General features: G+C 40.8%; 1 protein-coding gene and 1 non-coding gene across 4 annotated transcripts in view; one reads left to right on the top strand and one right to left on the bottom strand.

Moving 5' to 3' along the window:
- The window catches only part of LOC113896075 (phylloquinone omega-hydroxylase CYP4F2-like), a 31487-nt gene extending 18067 nt beyond the window's left edge, over positions 1 to 13420 (top strand). For 2 of the 3 annotated variants that reach the window (XM_027548073.1, XM_027548072.1), the window contains exons 8-13: positions 8190 to 8256; positions 8395 to 8569; positions 11189 to 11322; positions 11417 to 11481; positions 11669 to 11751; positions 12133 to 13420. In XM_027548073.1, coding sequence (XP_027403874.1) covers positions 8190 to 8256; positions 8395 to 8569; positions 11189 to 11322; positions 11417 to 11481; positions 11669 to 11751; positions 12133 to 12310 — 702 coding nt within the window. In that variant the 3' untranslated portion in view covers positions 12311 to 13420. The remainder of the gene's footprint in view (positions 1 to 8189; positions 8257 to 8394; positions 8570 to 11188; positions 11323 to 11416; positions 11482 to 11668; positions 11752 to 12132) is intronic. The other variant, XM_027548074.1, reaches the window with a different exon arrangement.
- Positions 13421 to 14077: 657 nt separating this feature from the next.
- Positions 14078 to 14149, bottom strand: TRNAM-CAU. The gene has a single exon. It is a non-coding gene; the product is annotated as a tRNA-Met (tRNA).
- Between the last annotated feature and the right edge of the window lie 12846 nt (positions 14150 to 26995).

Genomic DNA, 26995 nt, shown 5'->3' with positions numbered 1-26995 from the left:
ACTTCCCAGGTCTAAGCCACTCAGGTTCAGGTACTCAGGTGCTCCACAAAGGTGCAGACTTGGTTGGACCTGCGTTTTGTGCCCTTCCCAGGTCCGAGCAGCTCAGGTGACCAGGTGCTTGGCAAGCACAGTCGTTGCAACTTATCACCTCCCCCATCCCTGCCACTCGGTTTTCTGGGTGTACAACTAGGGCACCTTTTCCGGTGTGCCGTGTGTCTCTTCTGGGAAGCTGATCTCTGGCTGTGACCCTCCCGGTGGATGTCGACCATCCAGAATATCAAGAAGTCTTGGTTAGCAATGAAGCCTGCTTGCAGTTTGGTAGGTGATGCCTCTCTGGGGCCATGAGTGCCCCCTTCTGGCTCTGGCTGCCCTCACCTGCCTGTCTCCAGTGGGGGATGGGCCAGTCTGCAGCCAGCTAGCTCTGCTCAGTCCTTTGTTCTGTGAGCGGGCCTGGCAGTGTCTTGCTGCTGCTGCTGCTAAGTCGCGTCAGTCGTGTCTGACTCTGTGCGACCCCATAGACTGCAACCCACTAGGTTTCCCCATCCCTGGGATTCTCCAGGCAAGAACACTGGAGTGGGTTGCCATTTTCTTCTCCAATGCATGAAAGTGAAAAGTGAAAGTGAAGTCTCTCTGTCGTGCCCTTAGGTTAGGGCTTTTCACGGGATAGCTATCCCACAGTCTGATTTGCTATCTCAAGTTAGTTCCCTCAGATTGCCCTCGGGGCATTCAGGCCTGTCCTTACTCTAAGCAATGCAGCCCATGCCTCCCTGCCCAGCCCCCACTAGCTAGTGGTGGATGCAGGTGTCTGTGCTGCTTCTCCTCTGGGAGTTACCATTGGGCACATAATTTCCTTTCAAAGACAATGAGCTGCTTTTCTGGGTGCCTGATGTCCTCTGCCAGCATTCAGAAGTTGTTTTGTGGAATCTACTCAGCTTTCAAATGTTCATTTAATGAATTTGTGGGGAAGAAAGTGGGCTCCCTGTCCTATTCCTCCACCTTTTTAGGACCCAAGTGTATGATCTTTTTAATGTGTTGTTGGATTCTGTTTGCTAGGATTTTGTTGAGGATTTTTGCATCTATGTTCATCAGTGATATTGGCCTGTAGTTTTCTCTTTTTGTGCCATCTTTGTCTGAGTTTGGTATTAGGGTGATGGTGGCCTTATAGAATGAGTTTGGCAGCTTACCTTCCTCTGCAGTTTTCTGGAAGAGTTTGAGTAGGATAGGTGTTAGCTCTTCTCTAAATTTTTGGTAGAATTCACCCATGAAGCCATCTGGTCCTGGGCTTTTGTTTGTTGGAAGGTTTCTGATTACAGTTTCGATTTCTGTGCTTGTGATAGGTCTGTTTCTTCTGTTGCTGCTAAGTCACTTCAGTTGTGTCCAACTCTGTGTGACCCCATAGGCGACAGCCCACCAGGCTCCTCTATCCCTGGGATTCTCCAGGCAAGAATACTGGAGTGGGTTGCCATTTCCTTCTCCAATGCATGCATGCATGCTATGTCGCTTCAGTCATGTCTGACTCTATGCGACCGTATGGACAGCAGACCACCAGGCTCCTCTGTCCATAGGATTCTATAGGCAAGAATACTGAAGTGGGTTGCCATTTCCTTCCCCAGATAGGTCTGTTAAGATTTTCTATTTCTTCCTGGTTCAGTTTTGGAAAGTTATACTTTTCTAAGAATTTGTCCATTTCTTCCAAGTTGTCCATATTACTGGCATATAGTTGCTGATAGTAGTCTCTTATGATCCTTTGTATTTCTGTGTCATCTGTTGTGATTTCTCCATTTTCATTTCTAATTTTTTTTTTTTTTTGATTCTTCTCGCTTTTTACTTGATGAGTCTGGCTAATGGTTTGTTTATTTTATCTTCTCAAAGAACCAGCTTTTGTTTGGTTGATTTTTGTCATAGTCTCCCTTGTTTCTTTTTCATTTATTTCTTCCCTAATTTTTATGACTTCTTTCCTTCTACTAACCTTGGGGTTCTTCATTTCTTCTTTTTCTATTTGCATTAGGTGTAGTTATTTATTTGATTTTTCTGTTGTTTCTTGAGGTAAGCTTGTATTGCTATGAACTTTCCCCTTAGCACTGCTTTTACTGAATCCCATAGGTTTGGGGTTGTTGTGTTTTCATTTGCATTTGTTTCTATGCATACTTTGATTTCTTCTGTGATTATTGGTTATTCAGAAGTGTGTTGTTTAGCCTCCATATGTTTGTATGTTAATACTTTTTTTTTTTTCCTGTAGTAGACATCTTAATCTTACCACATTGTGAACAGAAAAGATGCTTCAAATGATTTCAATTTTTTTGAATTTACCAAGGCTACATTTATGGCCCAGGATGTGATCTATCCTGGAGAAGGTTCCGTGGGAACTTGAGAAAAAGGTGAAACTCATTGTTTGGGAGTGAAATGTCCTGTAGATATCATTTAGGTCTAACTGGTCCATTGTATCATTAAAGTTTTGTGTTTCCTTGCTAATTTTCTGTTTAGTTGATCTCTCCATAGGTGTGAGTGGGGTATTAAAGTCTCCCACTATTATTGTGTTACTGTTAATTTCCCCTTTCATACTTGTTAGCATTTGCCTTACATATTGTGGTGCTCCTATGTTGGGTGCATATATATTTATAATTGTTATATCTTCTTCTTGGATTGATCCTTTGATCATTATGGAGTGCCTTCTTTGTCTCTTTTCACAGCCTTGATTTCAAAGTATATTTTATTTGATATGTGTATTGCTACTCCTGCTTTCTTTTGGTCTCCATTTGCATGAAATACCTTTTTCCAGCCCTTCACTTTCAGTCTGTATGTGTCCCTTGTTTTGGGGTGGGTCTCTTGTAGACAACATATATAGGGGTCTTGTTTTTGTATCCATTCAGCCAGTCTTTGTCTTTTGGTTGGGGCATTCAACCCATTTACATTTAAGGTAATTATTGATAAGTATGATCCTGTTGCTATTTACTTTATTGTTTTGGGTTCAAGTTTATAAACCTTTTCTGTGTTTCCTGTCTAAAGAAGATCCTTAGCATTTGTTGAAGAGCTGGTTTGGTGGTGCTGAATTCTCTCAGCTTTTGCTTGTCTGTAAAGCTTTTGATTTCTCCTTCATATTTGAATGAGATCCTTGCTGGGTACAGTAATCTGGGTTGTGGGTTTTTCTCTTTCATCACTTTAAGTATGTCCTGCCATTCCCTTCTGGCCTGAAGAGTTTCTATAGAAAGATCAGCTGTTATCCTTATGGGAACACCCTTGTGTGTTATTTGTTGCTTTTCCCTTGCTGCTTTTAATATTTGTTCTTTGTGTTTGATCTTTGGTAATTTGATTAATATGTGCTTTGGGGTGTTTAACCTTGGGTTTATCCTGTTTGGGACCCTCTGGGTTTCTTGGATTTAGGTGGCTATTTCCTTCCCAATTTTAGGGAAGTTTTCAACTATTATCTCCTCAGGTATTTTCTCATGGCCTTCTTTTTGTCTTCTTCTTCTGGGACTCCTATGATTTGAATGTTGGGGCATTTAACATTGTCCCAGAAGTCTCTGAGATTGTCCTCATTTCTTTAAATTCTTTTTTTTTTTTCCTCTCTGCTTCATTTATTTCCACCATTCTATCTTCCACCTCACTTATCCTATCTTCTGCCTCAGTTATTCTACTGTTGATTCCATCCAGAGTGCTTTTGATCTCACTTATTGCATTATTCCTTATTGATTAACTCTTTTTTGTTTCTTCTAGGTCCTTGTTAAACCTTTCTTGCATCTTCTCAATCCTTGTCTCTAGTCTATTTATCTGTAACTCCATTTTGTTTTCAAGATTTTGGATCATTTTCACTATCATTATTTGGAATTCTTTTTAAGGTAGACTCCCTATCTCCTCCTCTTTTGTTTGCTTTGGTGGGCTTTTATCCTGTTCCTTAACCTCTTGGGTATTTCTATGCCTTTTCATCTTGTTTAGATTGCTGTGTTTGGGGTGGCCTTTCTGTATGCTGGAAGTTTGTGGTTCCTCTTTATTGTGGAGGTTCCTCCCTGTGCGTGGGGTTGAACAATTGGTCTGTCAAGGTTTCCTGGTTAGGGGAGCTTGCATCGGGTTCTGTTAGACGGAGCTAGATCTCTTCTCTCTGAAGTGCAATGAAGTGTCCACTAGTGAGTTTTGAGATGTATATAGGTTTGGTGTGACTTTTGGCCACCTGTATTATAATGCTCAGGGTTATGTTCCCACATTGTTGGAGAATTAGCTTGGTATGTCTTGGTCTGAAACTTGTTGGCTCTTGGGTGGAGCTTGGTTTCGGTGTAGGTATGGAGAAATATCAATAACCTCAGGTATGCAGATGACACCACACTTATGGCAGAAAGTGAAGAGGAACTAAAAAGCCTCTTGATGAAGGTGAAAGAGGAGAGTGAAAAAGTTGGCTTAAAGCTCAACATTCAGAAAACGAAGATCATGGCATCTGGTCCCATCACTTCATGGCAAATAGATGGGGAAACAGTGGAAATGGTGTCAGACTTTATTTTGGGGGGCTCCAAAATCACTGCAGATGGTGACCTCAGCCATGAAATTAAAAGACGCTTACTCCTCAGAAGAAAAGTTATGGCCAACCTAGATAGCATATTGAAAAGCAGAGACATTACTTTGTCAACAAAGGTCCATCTAGTCAAGGCTATGGTTTTTCCAGTGGTCATGTATGGATGTGAGAGTTGGACTGTGAAGAAAGCTGAGCACCGAAGAATTGATGCTTTTGAACTGTGGTATTGGAGAAGACTCTTGAGAGTCCCTTGGACTGCAAGGAGATCCAACCAGTCCATTCTGAAGGAGATCAGCCCTGGGTGTTCCTTGGGAGGAATGATGCTAAAGCTGAAACTCCAGTACTTTGGCCACCTCATGCGAAGAGTTGACTCATTGGAAAAGACTCTGATGCTGGGAGGGATTGGGGGCAGGAGGAAAAGGGGATGACAGAGGATGAGATGGCTGGATGGCATCACTGACTCGATGGATGTGAGTCTGAGTGAACTCCGGGAGTTGGTGATGGACAGGGAGGCCTGGCGTGCTGCGATTCATGGGGTCACAAAGAGTCGGACACAACTGAGCGACTGAACTGAACTAATGGAGGCTTTGGGATGAGCTCTTGTCGGTTAATGTTTCCTGGAATCAGGAGTTTTCTCGTGTTCTCAAGTTTTGGACTTAAGCCTCCTGCCTCTGGCTTTAAGTCTTATTCTTACAGTAGCCTCAAGACTTCTCCATCCATACAGCACTGATGATAAAACATCTAGGTTAATGGTAAAAGAATATCCACAGTGAGGGACACCCAGAGAGGCTCACAGAGCTATATGGAGAATAGAAGGGGGGTAGGGAGATAGAGGTGACCTGGAGGAGAAGAGGGGGAATCAAAAGGGGAGAGTGCAGTCTAGCCAGTAATCAATTCCCTATGTGTTCTCCACAGTCTGGAACACTCAGAGAGGTTCACAATTACATAGAGAAGAGAAGAGGGAAGAAGGAGATGGAGGTGACCAGGAGGAGAAGAGGGGGAGTCAAAAGGAGAGAGACAAATATAGCCAGTAATTGTTCCCTAAGTCTTTTCCACATCCCAGAACACCCAAAGAGATTCACAGATTCAGGTAGAGAAGAGAAGGGGGAGGGATTAGATACAGGTGACATGGGGGAGAGAAAAGAGAGTCAAAAGGGGAGAGAGCAATCAAGCCAGTAATCACACTTCTAAGTAAAAATGGTTACTGAAGATTAGATTCTTAAAGATACAAAATTGATAACAAATACCAAAAAGCAAAGATTAAAAATCTAGAGTAGAATTTAGACTCTCAAAAATATAATATTAAAAAAATCACAAAAATTATAATATATATATATATATATATATATATATATATACACGAAATTTGCTTTTAAAATAGGGTCTTTTTTTTTTTTCAAAGTAATAGTAGGTTATAAAAATAAAAATTAAAGGAGTAATAAATAACTTAAAAATAAAATTTAAAAATGATAATAGTAAAAAATATCTAGGAATTTCTCTGGAGTTGTTGAGAACAGTGTGGGGTCAGTTCAGTTTCAGATAGTTCCTTGTTCCAGCTTATACTTCTTCTCAAGGTCCATAGGCCCCTTCCAATGTAGTCAATGCTAAATACAGGGTTTTAATCTGTTTCACCTGTCACTTCCAAGGCAGTTCCCTCTTCTTTGTTTCTTTTGGCTTCCTCTGTTTGCAAGTCTCTTCAGTGTCTAATTTCTGCCCTAATACAAGGGGGCTAAGATGTTCACTTATGTAGGCTCACTTGTTCAGTTGTGCTGTGGGAAGAGAGGAACACTGCAAACAAATATCACTGGTGTATGTGGGGAGTGCTCGCAGTGTCTGAGCCACACTGGTTTTGCCCCTACTCACGGCACATGTGCTTTCCTGGTCTACACTGCTCAGGCTCCAGGTTGTTCTACAGCAGAACTGTCCAAAGAAGGCCCTGGGTTGCGTGCACTTCCCAGGTCTAAGCTGCTCATGTTCAGGTTCTCAGGTACTCCACCAAGGCACAGACTTGGTTGGGCCTGTGTTTTGTGCGCTTCCAGGGTCCGAGCAGCTCAGGCGACCAGGTGCTTGGTGAGTGCACTGTCTCAGGTGTGTGGTGCGTCTTATCACCTCCCCAGTCTTAGCCACTCAGTTTCCTGGGTGCACAGCGAGAGCGCCATCTCAGGTGTGCCATGTGTCTCCTCTGCAGAGCTGATCTCAGGCTGTGACCCTCCTGGCGGGTGTCAACTGTCCAGAATCCCAGGAAGACTTTGTTAGCAACTGGGAGCCTGCTCACAATTTGGTGGAGGATGCATCTCTGGAGCCGAGATTGCCCCTTGCCCTCTGGCTGTGGCTGTCACCCGCCTGCCTCTCTGCCTCTGGTGGGGGGAGGGGCCAGTTTGCAACCAGCTAGCTCTCCTCTGACATTCGCTCAATCCTTTGCTCTGTGAGTGGACCAGGCTGTGCCTTAGGTTAGAGCTTTTCGCAGGAAATTTCTCTCTCTCTCTCTCTCTCTCTCTCTCTCTGGTTAACCCACAGTTTGGTTTGCTTTCTCACATTAGCTCCCTCAGAATGTCCTCAGGGCATTCAGGCCCAGTCCGTACCCTAAGCATGCAACCCGTGCCTCCCTGTTCAGCCCCCCTCGCTGCTAGCAGGCACAAGCGTCTGGGCTACTTCTCCACAGGGAGTTGCGGTTAGGCGCATATTCTGTGGGTTGTTTTTTTTTTTTTTTCCTTCTGGTTATGTTGCCCTCTGAGATTCCAAAACTCCCCACAAACCTGCCAGTGAGAGTGTTTCCTGGTGTTTGGAAACTTTTCCTCCTTCATGACTCCTACCCCGGGATGGATCTCCATCCCTAACTCTTTTGTCTCTCTTTTTGTCTTTTTTTTTTTTTTTTGGTCCTATCTCCTTTCAAAGAGAATGGGCTGCCTTTCTGGGTGCCTGGTGTCCTTCACCAGCATTCAGAAGTTGTTTTGTAGAATTTTCTCAGCATTCAAATGAACTTTTGATGAGTTTGTGGAGGAGAAAGTGGTCTCCCTGTCCTATTCATCCACCATCTTAGGACCATCCCCCCTAATTTATTTATTTTAATTGGAGGCTAATTACTTTACAATATTGTAGTGGTTTTACCTCCAGTTTTTAAACTTTGGAATATACACAGGACTTCTCCTTCTTCCCTGTGTTCGAGGAGGGAAGGGAGATGGGAAAAGAGAGAGGAGGGAAGGGAAGGGAGGGGAGTGGAAGGGAAGGGAAAATAGTGGAGAGGAGAGAAGAATAGACAAGAGCAGAGCAGAGATGAGAAGAGGTTGTTTGGGAGCTTAATCAGAACCTCTTCACTGAGAAGGCAAAGTCTGCATGTTCTACAGGTGTACAACCCATTCCTATCTCCAGGAGGCATTAGGAATGGGTTTTAATCTCTACTTCTAAGGTAAACTTGTCATCAGTCATCCTGTAACCCAGGTTACATCATGTAGAAACATGAAAATACTTATGAATCATTGATTCCCTTTACCATGGATGCCACAGGAGGCAAAGAGTTCAAGGAGGAGGTCTGTGGGTGGGGCATCTGGTGGTACTGAGCAAAGGAGGTCTAGGACTTCAGATTGAGCTTGGGTTTCTATATGGATAATGGAGCTTCAGAGATTGTCTCAGTTTAGGCTTAGGGGCCCTCAGAACTTGTGTGAATCTGGGAATCTTGCTTTCTCTCCAGGATGAAGATGGGAAGGGATTATCAGACGAAGACATCCGAGCTGAAGCTGACACCTTCATGTTTGAAGGTGAGGGTCCCAGTGTGGAACTACACAGAGAGATGGGTCTCTCCCCCAACCCAGGAACTTGGCAAGTGGGCACTGGGTCATGCCATCCCTCCCCATCCCCCCATGGGCCTTAAGGTGAGGGTGCTGTCCACACTCTAGTTCTGAAATGGACCAGAGATCCAAGCCTCTCTGGATGCTCCTCAGGCCATGACACCACAGCCAGTGGCCTCTCCTGGGTCCTGTACAACCTTGCAAAACACCCAGAATACCAGGAGCGCTGCCGGCAGGAGGTGCAAGAGCTCCTGAAGGACCGTGAGTCTAAAGAGATTGAATGGTGAGTGCAAGTCTTCATGGCCTTTTTCTGATCCCCTGCTTCCTGGCTTTGGAAGAGTGAAAATATTCTTGTGAATTCTGTCCTTATTTCTTAGTGGGAATGTGAGAAGATCCCAGAAACAGGGTCTGGGAAAAGTTTGCAGGTTTGGGGGACAGAAAGTCCTGCACTAACTAGCAACAATGTGTGAGGGCAGATGATACCAGTGAGCACCTATTCAGTAAATGAACTTTCCCTCCACTTCTTTACTTTTCTCTCTGAAGTCACATGTTTTCAAAAATCTTCATTCTATTTCCTCATATACTAATTCCTCATATTATTTAGTCCAGGATTTAAAAGGAACACCTGAGGACTAAAGTCATTCAACTCCTTTCCAGGAATATCTGCATCTTCTTCCATCCATTCCCCATTTAGGAAACACTGCAAAACTGCCTCCCTCTCCCCAGTTCTATGCCATCTCCAATTCTCCTCACCTCATTGTGTGTCCTGGAGACTCAGGAAGGACCAGTCCCAGTATTTGCCTTCCAGGATCTCCCAGCCTGGTGGGAGATAGTCCCAGGTCAGGACACTCCCAGTGTGCATGGACCAGGCTGGGATTTGATATGATAGGCTTGTGGAAAACAAATTACTTAATAATATTAACATGCTATTCCAGAGTGTGGAATGGATATCCATTTTTAGATATTCACATAATCTTTAGGCTTTTAATAGAGTCTAAAATTTTAGCATAGCGATCTTAGGCAGCTTTTGCTAAACAAACCCTTAGATACCTCTTGTTCCTATGGTGAAACATATAGTCTATCTGGATTGAGAAACATTTATAAGTTCATTTGGAATATAGACATTCACATGTCTTCCAGATATTTTATATCATCACCATCTTTTCTTTCATCTATTATATTATTTCTAAAGAAAAACTAATAATTTATGGGTATAAATTTCTTGCCCAGTGAATATTGTAAGTGCTAGATATGGTCTTATACCAACAGGACAAAGAAAGATCATTTATAATAAAAACTCTTGTAACAACTGGAGAGCTACATGGAAAAAGGTTAATTCAACATGGTCTTATGTCTTATAAGAAAATAACATATACACTAATCAAAGATTTAAAATAAAAATAAAAGAGCCTTGGGACATCTCTAGTGGTCCAGTGGTTAAGAATTCACCTTGCAATGCAGGAGACTTAGGTTTGATCCCTGGCTGGGGAACTAAGATCCCATGTGCACAGTAGCAACTAAACCCACACGTGGCTAAACAGAGTCCATGGACCCAGTGAAAGATCCCACCTGACACAACAAAGATCTGATGCAACTAAGACCTGCTGAAACCAAACAAATATTTTTTTCAGAAAATAATAAAATAAAGGAACCTTAAAGGCTCTAGAGGAAACCAGGGGAAATTATTTTATAGCTCCAGAGTAGGAAAGGCCTTATTTTGGACACAAGTCCCAAGAGATGTACAAGAAAACCTTGACACACTGTTACACGAAAAAGATACAGAGCAATGTGTATGGTATATAGCATGATACTGCATAAGTATTAATGCAAAAAAGTACTCCTGGAAGGATACATAAAAAATAACCACTAGTCAAACTGTGAGGAATGGAAATGAGTGATACTGAGACATGGGGTGGTGTTTTGTGGTTTTCCAATTTGGAACTAGCTAACTATATCAGCTATTAAGAATTTAAATCACTACACAAAGTTAAGGGGATAAAGAAAAAGAATTCAGTCCCCTTACTGGGTCTTATCTTCAATATTTGTACAAGTTTTCCAGTGAGTTGCTTCCCTGATAGCTCAGTTGGTTAAGAATCTGCCTGCAATGCAGGTGACCCCAGTTTGATTCCTGGGTTGGGAAGATTTGCTGGAGAAGGGGAAGTCTACCCACTCCAGTATTCTTGGGCTTCTCTTGTGGCTCAGCTGGTAAAGAATCCCCCTACAATGCGGGAGACCTGGGTTCAATCCCTGGGTTGGGAAGATTCACTGGAGAAGGGAAAGGCTACCCACTCCAGTATTCTGGCCTGGAGAATTCCATGGACTGTATAGTCAATGGGGTCACAAAGAGTCGGATGCGACTCTCACTTTCACTTTTTCCAGTGAATTCTCTTGTTTTCTAAGTATAAAACCACTCTCTGCCAAAAATGATACATTTACCCCCATGTTTCAAATGGCATTTCTCTTTTTCCCTCTTCTAAGTTCATTAGCTAGTATCCCTAGTGCTGTTATAAATAAGAGTAAACACTGAATTTGACTTTTGATTTCTTTCTCATTTTTTGGTTTTTCTCTTACCATAAAGAATATTTCATTTTTAAACAAATTAGTAAACTTTCTTTTTGGTTGGTTCTTTGATGTTTTGCTTAGAAAAGCTTCTAAAAATATGTGGCTAAATTCTGTCTGGTACTTCTGTGATTTTTCTTTCTTTTTAGGAACCATCTTATTGAGCTGTGATGGACAAAGAAAAAGTTGTACATATTTAATGTATACAACGTAATGGGTTTGGCACTATTTGATCCATCTGTGATTATGTTATAGACAGAAGGGATTCTATAGGGCAGTAGGAGTGCTGGAGGGTGGCATGTCTATTTTTGCTCCCCAGATAATTGTCATGGGGTTTCCTTAGGGACGACCTGGCTCAGTTGCCCTTCCTGACCATGTGCATCAAGGAGAGTCTGCGGTTGCACCCCCCAGTCACGGTCATCTCCCGCAGCTGTACCCAGGACATCACGCTTCCAGATGGCCGGGTCATCCCCAAAGGTGCTCACAATGACTACAGGATGAGGCTCCTGGTCAGAAAGGGGGCCCATCAGGCAGGTTGAACCTAATTCTGACTGGTCCTCCTCTCCCACAGGTGTTATCTGCCTCATCAGCATTTTCGGGACCCACCACAACCCATATGTGTGGCCAGACCCTGAGGTGATGCCTCCACCACGCCATACCTCCATCATCCCTGTCCATTCCCTTTGGGGGACCCAAAGGCAACTACAGAATTCTGATTGGCCAATCAGACATCACTTCCCTCCCATTATACACACATCTGCCTCTCTAAAGATGGACGTTCTGGGAGATACCACCCAGTAACCCTGTCTTGTCTTGCCCCCAGGTCTATGACCCCTTGCGCTTCAAGCCAGAAAACATCAAGGGGAGGTCACCGCTGGCTTTTATCCCCTTCTCAGCAGGTCCCAGGTGAGGGCATTGGGCATTTGAGGTGAGGATGGAGTAGTGGGAGGCAGGGGTCTGGGACTAAGATTCCAGGCTTAACTGTAGGGGCCAGGAAGGGGGAAAATTTAAGACTCCCCTCCCCCAGACAAAATGGCAAGGGCCTAGGGAATGATAGGAGGCACAAGGAGGGGTCCACAGTGTGCTGAGGGGTCGGTTCCCCTGTGTTCTGGTCTGAGTTCAGGACTGGAGTGTGGGCAAGGGTCTGGGAACACGCAAGCCCACACGGGGGTTCCTGGCATGGTTAGCTTCCTTCTCTACCACTGTATGTGTAAGTTGTGGGCCGGGTGCTATGGGGCCCAGGTGAGGGTTCCGGGTGCAGTCAGAACCCCCCGCTCCTGCCCACAGGAACTGCATCGGACAGACATTCGCCATGACCGAGATGAAGGTGGTCCTGGCACTCACACTACTGCGGTTCCGCATCCTGCCAGATGAGGAGGAGCCTTGCCGGAAGCCAGAGCTGATCCTGCGGGCGGAGGGCGGACTTTGGCTGCGGATGGAGCTGCTGAGCACAGGGCAGCAATGACGCACCCACCTTCTGGCCTGAGATCCGCCATGACCATAGACACCTCACTGCAGATTCCAAGGAATGAATCTGGGACTTCGCTGGTGATACAGTGGTTAAGACTTTGTGCTTCCACTGCAAGGGTCACAGGATCCTGATCCGGGAGCTCACGTCTGTCCCAAGCCTCATTGAGACCCAACAGGGGGCCCTTGGGGCCTGGACGGATCCAGGCAGATGGGTGTGGCTGTGAACCTGCGGGTGGGGAGGGGGGAAGGGGGAGGGAGAGGATGGGGGAATAGGGGCAAATTTTGTTATGATAGCTGGAGCTCCATCCTGGATCATTAGGACAAGATGACTTTTTAAGGAAGGTGAAGCAGAGAACGAGATGCAGTCAGGGTCAGATGACCCTGTATCCACCACTCCCTCCTTACAAACGTTTGCCATTTTTAGCTATTTGGCTGGGTTGGGGAAAATCTCTCTCTAAGCTTCAGTGCCTTTATTACATAATAGTAGCCACCTTAGTGCAATGTTGTGGAGGTTTATAAAAAGCTTGTGCAAAATGACTGACTCAGTATCTGGTAAGCAGCCCTACTGAATGTGCATTCATTTCCACACTTGTTTTTGCATCACTTTCTCACATTTAAAATGCTTTAAAGTCATAAAAGTTATACTGAAGTTTGGGGACATGCGGAAACCTGCTGTTGAAGAAAATTGCCATTAGAAGATTCAGCAAATTCAAAATCTCCATAGTTAGATCTGTTACACAGTTACAAGCTGCTCTGCTGTGAAACCGACCTGAAGCTAAGGACCAAAAAGAAAATTTTTCCCTCAGAGAAGCATGACCCAGGACTTCATTTTCATCAGGACGTTCTAGGAAGTGGAGGTGAAGAGAGTCCTCAACAGTGAGAGAAGGTGGAGGGGGCAGGAATGGGGGCTACTTCCTTCAGCACCTGGGACAGTGGCTGCTCCAGGACTAGCCCCACTGAGGTGGCAGGGAGTCCTGGGATAGTCTTAGTATCAGACCCTTTGGGGGTTCTACAAGCTGGGGTCAGAAGACTTACTGGTTGAATAATAAGAAATAAATCCTATAACGTGAAATTCGTAAATATTTCATGTATTCTAAGCTGAAAATTGCATATGTTTTTCTTTGCCTTCAGAGTTCTTATTAAAATGTTTTTCTTTAAAAACAAAACAGAAAAGTGGGAGGAACTGCCCTGGTGGTCCAGTAGCTTAGACTCAGAGCTCGAAATGCAGGTAGCCCAGGTTCAATATCTGGTCCACCAACGATATTCCACATGCCGCCAACTAAGAGTTTGCATTCTGTAAATAAAGATTCTGCATACTGCGACCAAGACCCAGAACAGGCAGATAAATAAGTAAATATTTATTAATGTTTTTCTTTTCCCACAAATTATACCTTGTCATAGAAAAACCCACAGTGAAGAAAAAGTAAGAAATAAAAATCATATCTATAATCCAAACATGCCAAAGTAATCACTTCATATTCTCTCACATATACTGCCAAATTTTAAAGTGAAAGTATCAGTCACACCCAGCTCTTTGTGACTCCATGAACTGCAGCCTGCCAGGCTCCTCTGCCCATGAAATTCTCCTAGCAAGACTACTGGAGTGGGTAGCTATTCCCTTCTCCAGGGGATCTTACTGACCCAGGGATCGAACCTGACTCTCACACATTGCAGGCAGATTCTTTACCGACTGAGCCACCAGAGAAGCCTATGAAATACACGTTCTCAGAGGCCACGTGTACTCAAGAGTCTACAAAATCTTTAGCAGAGGATGGTTTCGATCCATCGACCTCTGGGTTATGGGCCCAGCACGCTTCCGCTGCGCCACTCTGCTCTGACTTTTTAACTTTAAATTTCTATATAGTCTTTAACAGTAAAAATTTGACTTTACTTCTGAATGTATTACATTTACATATAATCTCCCTTTTAAATTTTTATTTTACTGGCTAAAAGCAGTAAGATACTGAAAGATACTGAGCATCATGAGTCATTAGGGAAATGCAAGTCAATGCCACAAGGTGCTATCCGTTAACACCCACTAGGATAACAAAATCATAAAAATGGAAGATCACAAGTGTAGGTGAGGATGCAGGGGTAATTGGAACCCTAATACATTGCTATTGTGATTGTAAGAGTGCAGCCACTATGGAAACAGCTTGGTATTTTCTCAACAAATTGAGCTTAAAATTGCTCTGTGACCATACCATCCTATGCCCGGGCATGTATCCAAAAGAATTGAAAACAGAAGTTTGAACAAAAAGTTGTATACAACCCTTCAGTAGTGGCACATCCACAGTTGCCTAAAGTTGAATATTTGGGAACCAATTCAATACCCATTAACAGATGAGCGAATAAATAAAATAAGTTATATCCATAACAAGAAATGTTGTTGTTGAATTACTAAGTCATATCCAACTCTTTGCAACCACATGGACTGCAGCACCCCAGACTCCTCTGTCCTCCACTGTCTCCTGGAGTTAGCTCAAATTCACGTCCATTTTATCAGTGATGCCATCCAAACATCTCATCCTCTGCCGCCCCCTTCTCCTCCTGCCCTCAGTCTTTCCCAGCATTAGGGTCTTTTTCAGTGAGTCAGCTCTTCTCATCCGATGGCCAGAGTATTTGAAATTCAGTTGCAGCATCAGTCCTTTCAATGAATGTTAAGGGTTGATTTCCTTTAGGATTGACTGGTTTGATCTCCTTGCTGTCCAAGAGATTCTCAAGGGTCTTCTCCAGCACCACAATTCAAAAGCATCAATTCTTCAGCACTCAGCCTTCTTTATGGTCCAACTCTCACAGCCATACATGACTACTGAATAAAGCATAGCTTTGACAGTACAGACCCTTGTCAGCAAAGCAATGTCCCTGCTTTTTAATGTGCTGTCTAGGTTTGTCATAGCTTTTCTTCCCAAGGAGCAAGTGTCTTTTATTTATTTATTTTTTTTTACAACATAGGGAATATAGGCAATATTTTATAATAACTATACATGGAATACAATCTTTAAAAGTTGTGGATAACTCTATGCTTATAACATATAATATGAAATATCAAATATACTTCAATTTTTAAAAAAAGAGAAAAAGGATAACCCCAATGGATAATTTCCATTTGACATTTTTTTTAAATCATCCGAATTGTCCAGGAAGCTAAGATCATCAACAGAAAATTGATGTCACATGTTGTCATTGTCAAACTAGTAGTAAAATAATCAAGTAAAGCAGTCTGTAAGGAATTGGAAGAAAGGGAAAAAAATATATCCATTTGCCTCAGGATATGTCTGTCCACGAATGACTGCAAGTTTATTTTATGCTAATTTATTAGATGGTGAGGAGGTTGAGGAGAAAGGAAAGTACAAGGCTTTGTTGCTATGTTCCTTTTTCAGGAATAGTTTCAGTTGACTCATCTCAAAAATGAATAAATAAATCACAGAAAGTTGTTTGGTTCTGTTAAGATCCACAGCCACACAGCAAGTAACAGACATACTTAATCCAGTCTACTGGGACAGGTTCCATCCCCTTTTTAGGTGAAAAATTGTGCTTTGGTTTCTGATGATCTAGAGAGCTATCTCATTTTCAGGTGACTAGCGTTTTGTACACAATTACTGAACACATTTGATCTATATTCATTTTTCTATAAATTATGAGCCAGTAAAATCATTCTTCCCCTAATAATTCTCCTTTGCCTATTTTAAAGAGAAGCAAAAATATAAGGCCCTTGATAACTCATTGCCAATGTCATGGTTAATTATTTTTCATAGTCAAAAACATTTAGGTATATGAATATTTGTAACCCTTCCATGCTTTAATCACAATATTAGAGAGTTCAGTCAATCTTTTAATCATGATTTAATATCTTTGTGTATGGTTTTTCTTCAAAATTTCAGTAGTATCACATATTTTGTATAAGAAATGCAAAAATAAAAAAGATGAAAATATATTAAACAGTTGCAAATCATTAGGAGATTCAAAACTAGAGAGAATAAGTGGTATTTCAGAAAAAATGAAAGAGAATTATAAGCGGCTTACAATATTCTCCAGTTCTATTGAAAATGGCTTTGTTTTTAATCATTTCCTTCCCCCCACTATTGTACAGATGGGATATTGAGTTTCATTTTTCATTGTTAGTCTCAGTCTCAAAGTAAATATTAAAGTTGTTTTTATAATTATGATTATAAGTTCCCACGGTGAAGGGAAAACAAATATTCACTCTTTCCTTGGCATTGCGCTAGGTGTTGTACATGCATTACTGAAAATTTTACAAAGAAGAAATGTAAAGGACAGGATGTACTTGAAAGCAAACTCAGGTGCATCTAAATTTTCTATAATATCTCAAGACAGCTAGTTTCATCTAGGAACAGGGCATTGTCTACTGATTTCCTTGACTTGCCGAACTCATTTTTTTTTCTTTTTAAAAAATTTTTATTTTTAATTGGAGCCTAATTGCTTTACAATGTTGTGTTGGTTTCTGCTGTACGCAAGTGTCTTTTAATTTCATGGCTGTAGTTAAACATCCACAGTGATTTTTAAGCCCAAGAAAATAAAATTTGTCACTGCTTCCACTTTTCCCCCTTCTGTTTGCCATGAAGTGATGGAACCAGATGTCATGATCTTAATTTTTCTAATGTTGAGTTTTAAGCCAGCTTTGTCACTCTACTTTTTCACTCTACTCTTTCACTCTCATCAAGAAGGGTTTTGCTTTCTGCTATATGAGTGATATCATCTACATATCTCAGGTTGTTGACATTTCTCCTGACAATCTTGATTCCAGCTTGTGATTCATCCAGCCTAGCATTTCACATGATGTATTTTGCATATGAGTTAAATAAGCAGGGTGACAATATACAGCCTTACCATATTCCTTTCCCAATTTTGAACCAGTCCGTTATTCCATGTCCGGTTCTAATTGCTGCTTCTTAGCCCACATACAGAATTCTCAGTAGTCAGGTGAGGTGACCCGATACTCCCACCTCTTTAAGAATTTTCCACAGTTTGTTGTGATCCACACAGTCAAAGGTTTCAGCATAGTCGATGAAGCAGAACAAAGCATTTTATTGGGTCATAAAAAGAAATGAAATAGGGAGTTCCCTGCAGGCCAGTGGTTAAGACTCTGCACTTCCAATACAAGAGGTGTAGGTTCAACCTCTGATTAGGGAACTAAGATTGCACATACCATGTTGCATGGCCAAAAAAAAATTTTTTAAAGGAGTGAAGCACTGACACATGCTTCAATATGAACGAACTTTGAAAACATTATGATGAAAGAAAGGAACTGGACACAAAAGGTCACATATTGTATGATTCTATTGATATGAAATGTGCAGAATAAGCAAATCCATATGGATAGATCTAGGAGCTGGGGGACAAAACAGATGGTGACTGCTAATGGGTACAGGTGATGGAAATATCTTGGAGCTAGACAGAGGAGAGGCGGTGGTTCACAACACTGTGAATGTACTAGATGCATGAAATTGAACACTTTTTAATGTTATGAATTCTATAATTGAATAAATTTTATTTTATGTGACTTTTACCTCAATAAAAAAATGCTATTTTATCTTACATTTTTCTTGTTAATCTGGATTTTTCATTAAACAATATATCATGAACATCCCTCCACAATGGACTCCACATGGACCGTACAGTCCATGGAATTCTCAGATGGTAAAGGCAGATTCTTTACCAACTGCATTATCAAAAGGAAGTCCAAGAATACTGGAGTGGGTAGCCTATCGCTTCTCCAGTGGATCTTCCCAACCCAGGAATTGAACCAGGGTCTCCTGCATTGCAGGCAGATTCTTTACCAACTGAGCTATCAGGGAAGCCCTATAATTGAATAAATTTTGTTTTATGGGAGTTTTACCTCAAGAAAAAATGCTATTTTATCTTATATTTTTCTTGTTAATCTGGATTTTTCATTAAATAATAAATATATCATTAATCTAGATTTTTGCATTAAATGAAAAATCAGGAACATCCCTCCACAATGTGCAATCATCATCTTGAAGATCTTTAAAATCTTTAAGTGTTAAGTCTTCAACGCACTCTTTATTTTCATAAATGATATTATGATAGAAAACAATTTAGTTTGTCTTCACCTTACAAAAAATAATCTCTTTATGTACCTTGACAATTGGAGATATCATTATCAATTACTTATTGAGTTGCTCTTAATCACATAAGCTTTGGTGCAGAAATTTTATTTCTATAGCAGTAGCATCTTACATGCATTCATGTAAGATGTGGGTGTATAAGGCTTGATGACTCCACAGACCTTGGTGCTTTTGGTCCTATTAACGGAAGTAGATCACTGGAAGGGAGAAGGTGAGAACACTTCAGATTCCCCAGATAAATCCTGATCTCATCCTCACCTCAGTCTTTAAGATTGGAGTGATCAACTCACTTGCTCAAGGTCAATTAGTTGATGAGTGGTAGAGTGGAGGTAAGTTTGGTTAGCTTGGCTTCAAAGGTCATGCCTCATCTCCCAAGGAAATAATTTTCAAGATGTAGCTCAGTCCCAAGTGCATTAGATCAGTGGAGACCCCCTCAAGGTTTAGTAGATGAGACTCTTTGAAGAGTGATGCTTAACTTTTTAAACGTAATATTTTTGACAGAGAATACATTCACTCATGTAGAAAATAAGATGTTCAGTGAAAAGCATTGCTTCTCCATATGTACTTCACTCTCCCTTTATTTTCATCTTTAGGTAAATGCTTTACTTTTTGTATAGGGCTTCCCTTGTGGCTCAGCTGGTAAAGAATCTGCCTGCAATGTAGGAGACCTGAGTTCAATCCCTGGGTTGGGAAGATCCAATGGAGAAAGGAAAGGCTACCCACTCCAGTATTCTGGCCTGGAGAATTTCATGGATTGCATAGTCCATGGGTCACAAATAGTTGGACACATTAGAGCCACTTGCACGCTCTTACTTTTTGTATGTCATTTCATAGTATATTTATGCCCATAATATATGTGCTTAATACCTTCAGCCTCATCTTAAACAAGTATGTAAGTTTATCAAATTTATAAAAAGTAAAGAGTGCTCTATTTGATGTACAGTACTAAGTTTTGAAGTGTCTAGAGTGGTGTAACCACCACTACCAGAGTCACCCTTGATAATCAAAACATTTTCACCCCAACTCCTGCCAAATAGTGACCTATTCTTCATCCTTATCATCTGGCATCTTTCACCTAACAATGCATTTATGATTCATTCATGTTGCATTATTCAGTACTTTGGTATTTTATTGCTAAGTAATATTGCATAGTATGATGAGCCACATTTTCTTCCACAGTTGGAAAACATGTGGGTTGTTTTCAATTTTGTCCTATTATAAATAAAGCTACTGTGGATATTTGTGTGTAAGTGTTCATTGGTCTTGGAGTGGGATGGCTGGGTCATATTATATGTGTATGTTTAACATTAGACAAAACAGCCAAACTATATTTCAAAGTGCACCATTTAAAATAATTTTCCAAAATTGAACCAGGAAGAAATAGAAAATCTTAACAGACCCATCACAAGCACAGAAATCGAAACTGTAATCAGAAATCTTCTAGCAAACAAAAGCCCAGGGCCAGACAGCTTCACAGCTGAATTCTACCAAAAATTTAGAGAAGAGCTAACACCTGTCCTACTCAAACTCTTCCAGAAAATTGCAGAGGAAGGTAAACTTCCAAGCTCATTCTATGAGGCCACCATCACCCTAATATCAAAATCAGACAAAGATGCCACAAAAAAAGGAAACTACAGGCCAATATCACTGATGAACATAGATGCAAAAATCCTTAACCAAATCCTAGCAAACAGAATCCAACAACACATTAAAAAGATCATACACCATGACCAAGTGGGCTTTATCCCAGGGATGCAAGGATTCTTCAATATCCACAAATCAATCAATGTAATACACCACATTAACAAATTGAAAGATAAAAACCATATAATTATCTCAATAGATACAGAGAAAGCCTTTGACAAAATTCAACATCCATTTATGATAAAAAAAAAAAAAACCTCAAGAAAGCAGGAATAGAAGGAACATACCTCAACATAATAAAAGCTATATATGACAAACCCTCAGCAAACATTATCCTCAATGGTGAAAAATTGAAAGCATTTCCCTTAAAGTCAGGAACAAGACAAGGGTGCCCACTCTCACCACTACTACTCAACATAGTTTTGGAAGTTTTGGCCACAGCAATCAGAGCAGAAAATGAAATAAAAGGAATCCAAATAGGAAAAGAAGAAGCAAAACTCTCACTGTTTGCAGATGACATGATCCTCTTCATAGAAAACCCTAAAGACTCCACCAGAAAATTACTAGAGCTAACCAATGAATATAGTAAAGTTGCAGGATATAAAATTAACATAGAGAAATCCCTTGCATTCCTATACACTAACAATGAGAAAACAGAAAGAGAAATTAAGGAAACAATTCCATTCACCATTGTGACAAAAGAATAAAATACTTAGGGATATATCCACCTAAAGAAACAAAAGACCTATATATAGAAAACTATAAAACGCTGGTGAAAAAAATCAAAGAGGACACTAATAGATGGAGAAATATACTGTGTTCATGGATCGGCACAATCAATACAGTGAGAATGAGTACACTACCCAAAGCAATCTATAGATTCAATGCAATCCCTATCAAGCTACCAATGGTATTTTTCAGAGTACTAGAACAAATAATTTCACAATTTGTATGGAAATACAAAAAACCTCAAATAGCCAAAGCAATCTTGAGAAAGAAGAATGGAACTGGAGGAATCACCCTGCCTGACTTCAGACTCTACTGCAAAGCCACAGTCATCAAGACAGTATGGTGCTGGCACAAAGACAGAAATATAGATCAATGGAACAAAATAGAAAGCCCAGAGATAAAGCCACGCTCCTATGGACAACTTATCTTTGACAAAGGAGGCAAGAATATACAATGGAGAAAAGAAAATCTCTTTAACAAGTGGTGCTGGGAAAACTGATCAACCACTTTTAAAAGAATGAAACTAGAACACTTTCTAACACCATACACAAAAATAAACTCAAAATGGATTAAAGATCTAAATATAAGACCAGAAACTATAAAATTCCTAGAGGAGAACATAGGCAAAACACTCTCTGACATAAATCACACCAGGATCCTCTATGACCCACCTCCCAGAATATTGGAAATAAAAGCAAAAATAAACAAATGGGATCTAATTAAAATTAAAAGCTTCTGCACAACGAAGGAAATTATAAGTAAGGTGAAAAGACAGCCTTCAGAATGGGAGAAAATAATAGCAAATGAAGCAACTGACAAAGAATTGATCTCAAAAATATACAAGCAACTCCTGGAGCTCAACTCCAGAAAAATAAATGACCCAATCAAAAAATGGGCCAAAGAACTAAATAGACGTTTCTCCAAAGAAAACATACAGATGGGTAACAAACACATGAAAAGATGCTCAACATCACTCATTATCACTCATTATTTGCATCAGAGAAATGCAAATCAAAACCACAATGAGGTACCATTTCACGCCAGTCAGAATGGCTGTTATCCAGAAGTCTACAAGCAATAAATGCTGGAAAGGGTGTGGAGAGAAGCCAACCCTCTTACACTGTTGGTGGGAATACAAACTAGTAAAGCCACTATGGAGAACAATGTGGAGATTCCTTAAAAAACTGTAAGTGAAACTGCCATATGACCCAGCAATCCCACTGCTGGGCATACACACCGAGGAAACCAGAATTGAAAGAGACACGTGTACCCCAATGTTCATCGCAGCACTGTTCATAATAGCCAGGACATGGAAGCAACCTAGATGTCCATCAGCAGACGAATGGATAAGAAAGCTGTGGTACATATACACAATGGAGTATTACTCAGCCATTAAAAAGAATACATTTGAATCAGTTCTAATGAGGTGGATGAAACTGGAGCCTATTATACAGAGTGAAGTAAGCCATAAAGAAAAACACCAATACAGTATACTAACGCATATATATGGAATTTAGAAAGATGGTAACGATAACCCTGTATGCGAGACAGCAAAAGAGACACAGATGTATAGAAGTCTTTTGGACGCTATGGGAGAGAGCGAGGGTGGGATGATTTGGGAGAATGGCATTGAAACATATATAATATCATATATGAAATGAGTCGCTAGTCCAGGTTTGATGCATGATACAGGGTGCTCGGGGCTGGTGCACTGGGATGACTCAGAGGGATGGGATGGGGGTTCAGAATGGGGAACACATGTACACCCGTGGCAGATTCATGTCAATGTATGGCAAAACCAATACAATATTGTAAAGTAATTAGCATCCAATTAAAATAAATAAATTTATATTAAAAATAAATTTATATTAAAAATAAATAAATAAATAAATGGTTTAACTAAAATTCCCAGCTTTATTATGATATAATTGACACATAACATTTTGTCACTTTAAGCTGTACAACACAGTGATATAATAGATATATAACTTTAAAGTGATGACCACATGATGTTAGTTACTACCTCTTACCCCATCACATACTTACATTTATTTTTTTCTGACCAGAATAGTTAAGATCCCCTCTCTCAGGGACATTCAAGCTTGTGACACAGTACCATGTAGTCACCATACTATACATTATGTCCCCAGACTAGCTAACTTATAACTGAAAGGTTGCATCCTTTGATCAGTATCTCTTCATTTCTCAAACTCCCAGTTACCACTACTCTATTCATAGTTTCCTTGAGCTTGTTTTTTTTTTTTAATTTTTTTAGATTTATAATACATATAAGTATTATCATACTACAGTTATCCCTCAGTACTTGGCAGGGGGTGGGGGGTGGCACGGGGAATGGAGGGATTGGTTCCAAGACTCCTTGTGACATCCAAATCTGGGCATGCTCAAGCCCTTCATGTAAAATGGTGTAGTATTTGCATATAACTCACACATAACCTCCTGTATACTTGAAATTATCTCTGAGTGAGTGAGTGAAGTTGCTCAGTCGTGTCTGACTCTTTGCAACCCCATGGACTGTAGCCCGCCAGGCTCCTCTGTCCATGGGATTCTCCAGGCAAGAATACTGGAGTGGGTTGCCATTTCCTTCTCCAGGGCATCTTCCCAACTCAAGGATCGAACCTGGGTCTCCTGCATTGCAGGCAGACGCTTTATCCTCTGAGCCACCAGGGAAGCCCTCCTTGTAATGCCTTCTTGTTGTTGTTGTTGTTTAGTTGCTGAGTCATGTCCAACTCTTTTGTGACCCCATGGACTGTAGCCCACCAGGCTCCTCTGTCCATGGGATCCTCCAGGCGAGAATACTGGAGTGGATTTCCATTTCCTACTCCAGGGACCATCCCAACCCAGGGGTTGAATCCTTGTCTCCAGCATTAGTAGGCTGGTTCTTTACCACTGAGCTGCTAGGGAAGCCCCTTTGATGCCTAACACAATGTAAACAATACGTAAATATTTGCTGGTGCACAGCAGATTCAAGTTCTGCTTTTTGGAACTTTTTGAACTTCCCCTCCTCCCCCTGAACCTTTTTGGATTGGGATTGGCTGAATCTGCAAATGCAGAATCCCCAGATATGGAAGGCTAGCTATATTTGTGTTTCTCTAACTTATTTCACTTAGCATAAGGCTGCCGAGTTTCAACCATGTCGTCACAAACAGATTTTCCTTCTTTCTCCTGGCTGAATTATATTCCATTGTTTATTATCCATTCATCCATTGATATTGTGAGTAATGCTGCAATGAAGATCAGGATGCAGATATCTCTAGGAAATCCTGATTTCAATTTTTCTGGACCATATGGTAGCTTTATTTTTAATTTTTTGAGGAACCTCCATACCGTTTTCCATAGGTGTCCATGTCATTGAAAATTCTTATCATTAATGTCTGAGAGTTCTGGTTGTTCCCCATACTCACTGTCATCTGAAGGTGTCAGTTTCTCCCCAGCCATTCTTATGGATATGCAATGATATATCACAGTGAATCTGGCTGCCAATGCAGGAGACGCAAGACACATGGGATGGATCCCAGGGTCTGGAAGATCCCCTGGAGTAGAAAACAGCAACTTACTCCAGTATTCTTGCCTGGAAAATTCCATACAGAGGAGCCTGGTGAGCTATAGACCATGGGGTTGAAAAGAGTCAGACACAACTGAGTGCCCACACACACACACACAAAATAATTAATGATGGTGAACATTTTTCCATGTACCTATTTGCCATCCAAATACCTTCTGTGGTAAAGCATCTTTTCAAATCTTTTGCCCATTAATTTTCCTTGAATTTCTACCTTCCGATTATTGGATTTTACATAAGTCTTTTATCGGATATATGATTTGCATGTCTTTTTTTCCAAGTGTGTGCCTGGTCTTTATCTTATATTTCTTTCACAAAGCAAAATTTTTAAATGTTTATAAAGTGCAACTTACCATTTCCTTCTTTTTATAATGTATGCTGATGATGTTATATATAAGAATGTTTTGTTTAACTTATTGGCCCAAAGATTCTCTTCTAGTTTTTTCTTCTAAAAGTTTTATATTTTTACATTATTTAATTCCATGATTCATATTAAATTGAATTTTACATAAGGTATGACATATAAGTTGACTTTTTCATGTGAATGTTCAGTTTTTCCGGTACCACTTATTGCAAAGACTGTCTTTTGAGCTTTGACTTGCCTTGCTTTTTTTTTTTTTTTTTTAAGTTATGGACTCTCTGTTCCATTCAATTGATTTATGTGTCTAGTCTTTGGCCAGTATCATCACCCAGTCATGATTACTGCTGTTTTATAATATGTCTTGAAAGGGGTTTTGTAAATCCTTCAACTTTATTTTTCTTTTTCAGAATAATTTTGGCTATTCTAGGTCCTTTGCATTTTCATGAAAATTTTATAATCATCTTATTTCTACAAAAATTCCTCCTGAGACTGTGATTTCTCAGAATTTGTAGATCACTTTTAGGAGACTTAAGATATTACCAATATTGAGTCTTCCAGTGCATGAACATTGTATATCTCCACTAATTTGGGTCTTCTTGTATTTCTTTTATCAGCATCTTGAAGTTTTCATCCTGGAATTCATGCACATATTTTGTCAGATTTATACCTGAGTATTCCACTTTTTCCAGTTAATGATACTTGAGAAAAATGGCATTTGAAAACATTTTCCAATTGTTTATTGCTAGTGTACAGCAGAGTTGACAAATATTTTTTGTAGGGACCCATATAGTAAATATTTTAGTGCTTGTAGGCCATATTCAGTTACTCCTCCTCCCCTTCCTTCCCTCCTTTTACAATTCTTTTAAAATATAAAATGATTCTTTGCTTGTATATCTTACAAAAACAGGCCACAGGTCAGATATGGTCCATAGACCATAGTTTGCTAACCGCTGGAATATAAAAATAAAATTAATTTTTTATATTGATCATATATCCTGAAGTCTATTGCATCATTCCCAGTGGAATACAAATAATGCTATTATTACATCAATCTTTCAAAAAACACTTTGCTTCATCCCACTTTCCTACCAGTTAACACAGAGTTTCTTTTCCCCACCATGGAGCGAACCCCTTCAAAAAGTTATCTGTACATAAGTTTCAAATATTTCCTCTCCCACTACAAATGGATTTTGACTTTCCACTAAGGGCTGTGATGGTGAATGAATGAGAGAGAGGAGGAAGGGAGGCATGGGGTCATAAGCCTCCTGTTTAATTCTCAAGACACACTCAGTGACTGGCTGAGTGGGGTACACATTCAGTGACTGGCTGACTAGTCCAGTGACTGGCTGCTGTGGGGTACACATTCCTCTGCGTGTGTTGGAGACTCATGCTAGAAGATTCAGAGACAACAAGCTCTAAGACATTCAGTCTCCATGAATGTGTGTGTAACTCTGTGACGATGTGTGGGACTGTGTGTATGCCTAGGTGTCACTGGGTGGTGGTGTGTGTGACTGTATGTATGTAATTGTGTGCATGGGTACATGCATGAGTGTCATGTGCTTTGCACATGTGTGTGCACATGTGTACAAAAGTGTGTGTGTAAATGCAAGCACATGTGGGTACATGTCACTGTGTTTGTATGTGTCTATGTGCAGACAGTATGTATGCATATGTGATTGTTTATGTAACTGTGTACATGTTATATGTGTGTAAGGATGTGAGTGTATGTATCTTGAAGTCACTGAACTACTCTAACAGTCCACACCGCGTTATGTTCCTCACATCAACAGCTGTGGGAGGCTCCTACCTCTGTCCCCAGATCTCACCCATGCAGTACTGGAAGGACATTATGGAGAAATAACGCCCTTAAAAGCAACCCTGAATAAGGACTGGTGGGTGCATGTTCTCTTCTGTCCCCCATAGACTGAGACCCAGGTGCCCACAATGTGAGCTTTCTCACTGAAGCACCCTTTACCTGCTGCCTTCCCTTCACAGTCTCTCTTCCACAGTGCCCTACTGGCATTTCCTGGGATCACTTCCCAAAGAAGCAACTTGCATTAGAAGCCTTGCCTCAGCATCACCTCAAAACAAAGTATTTATACTTGAATTCTTTCATCAGGATCTACTTCCAGAGAATTCAAACTAACACACACATAAGCTAACTCCTCCAAACACAACAGCCTATTATTATTCCCATTTTGCTGAGGAGGAATATAAGGCACAGAGAAGGCAAGTCGCTTTCTCAAGGCCACACAG

Source organism: Bos indicus x Bos taurus, chromosome 7 (genome assembly GCF_003369695.1).
Source record: "Bos indicus x Bos taurus breed Angus x Brahman F1 hybrid chromosome 7, Bos_hybrid_MaternalHap_v2.0, whole genome shotgun sequence".
Classification (NCBI taxonomy): Eukaryota; Metazoa; Chordata; class Mammalia; order Artiodactyla; family Bovidae; genus Bos; species Bos indicus x Bos taurus.
Note: the sequence above shows the minus strand (reverse complement) of the source record. Positions and strands in the feature narration are given on the sequence as shown.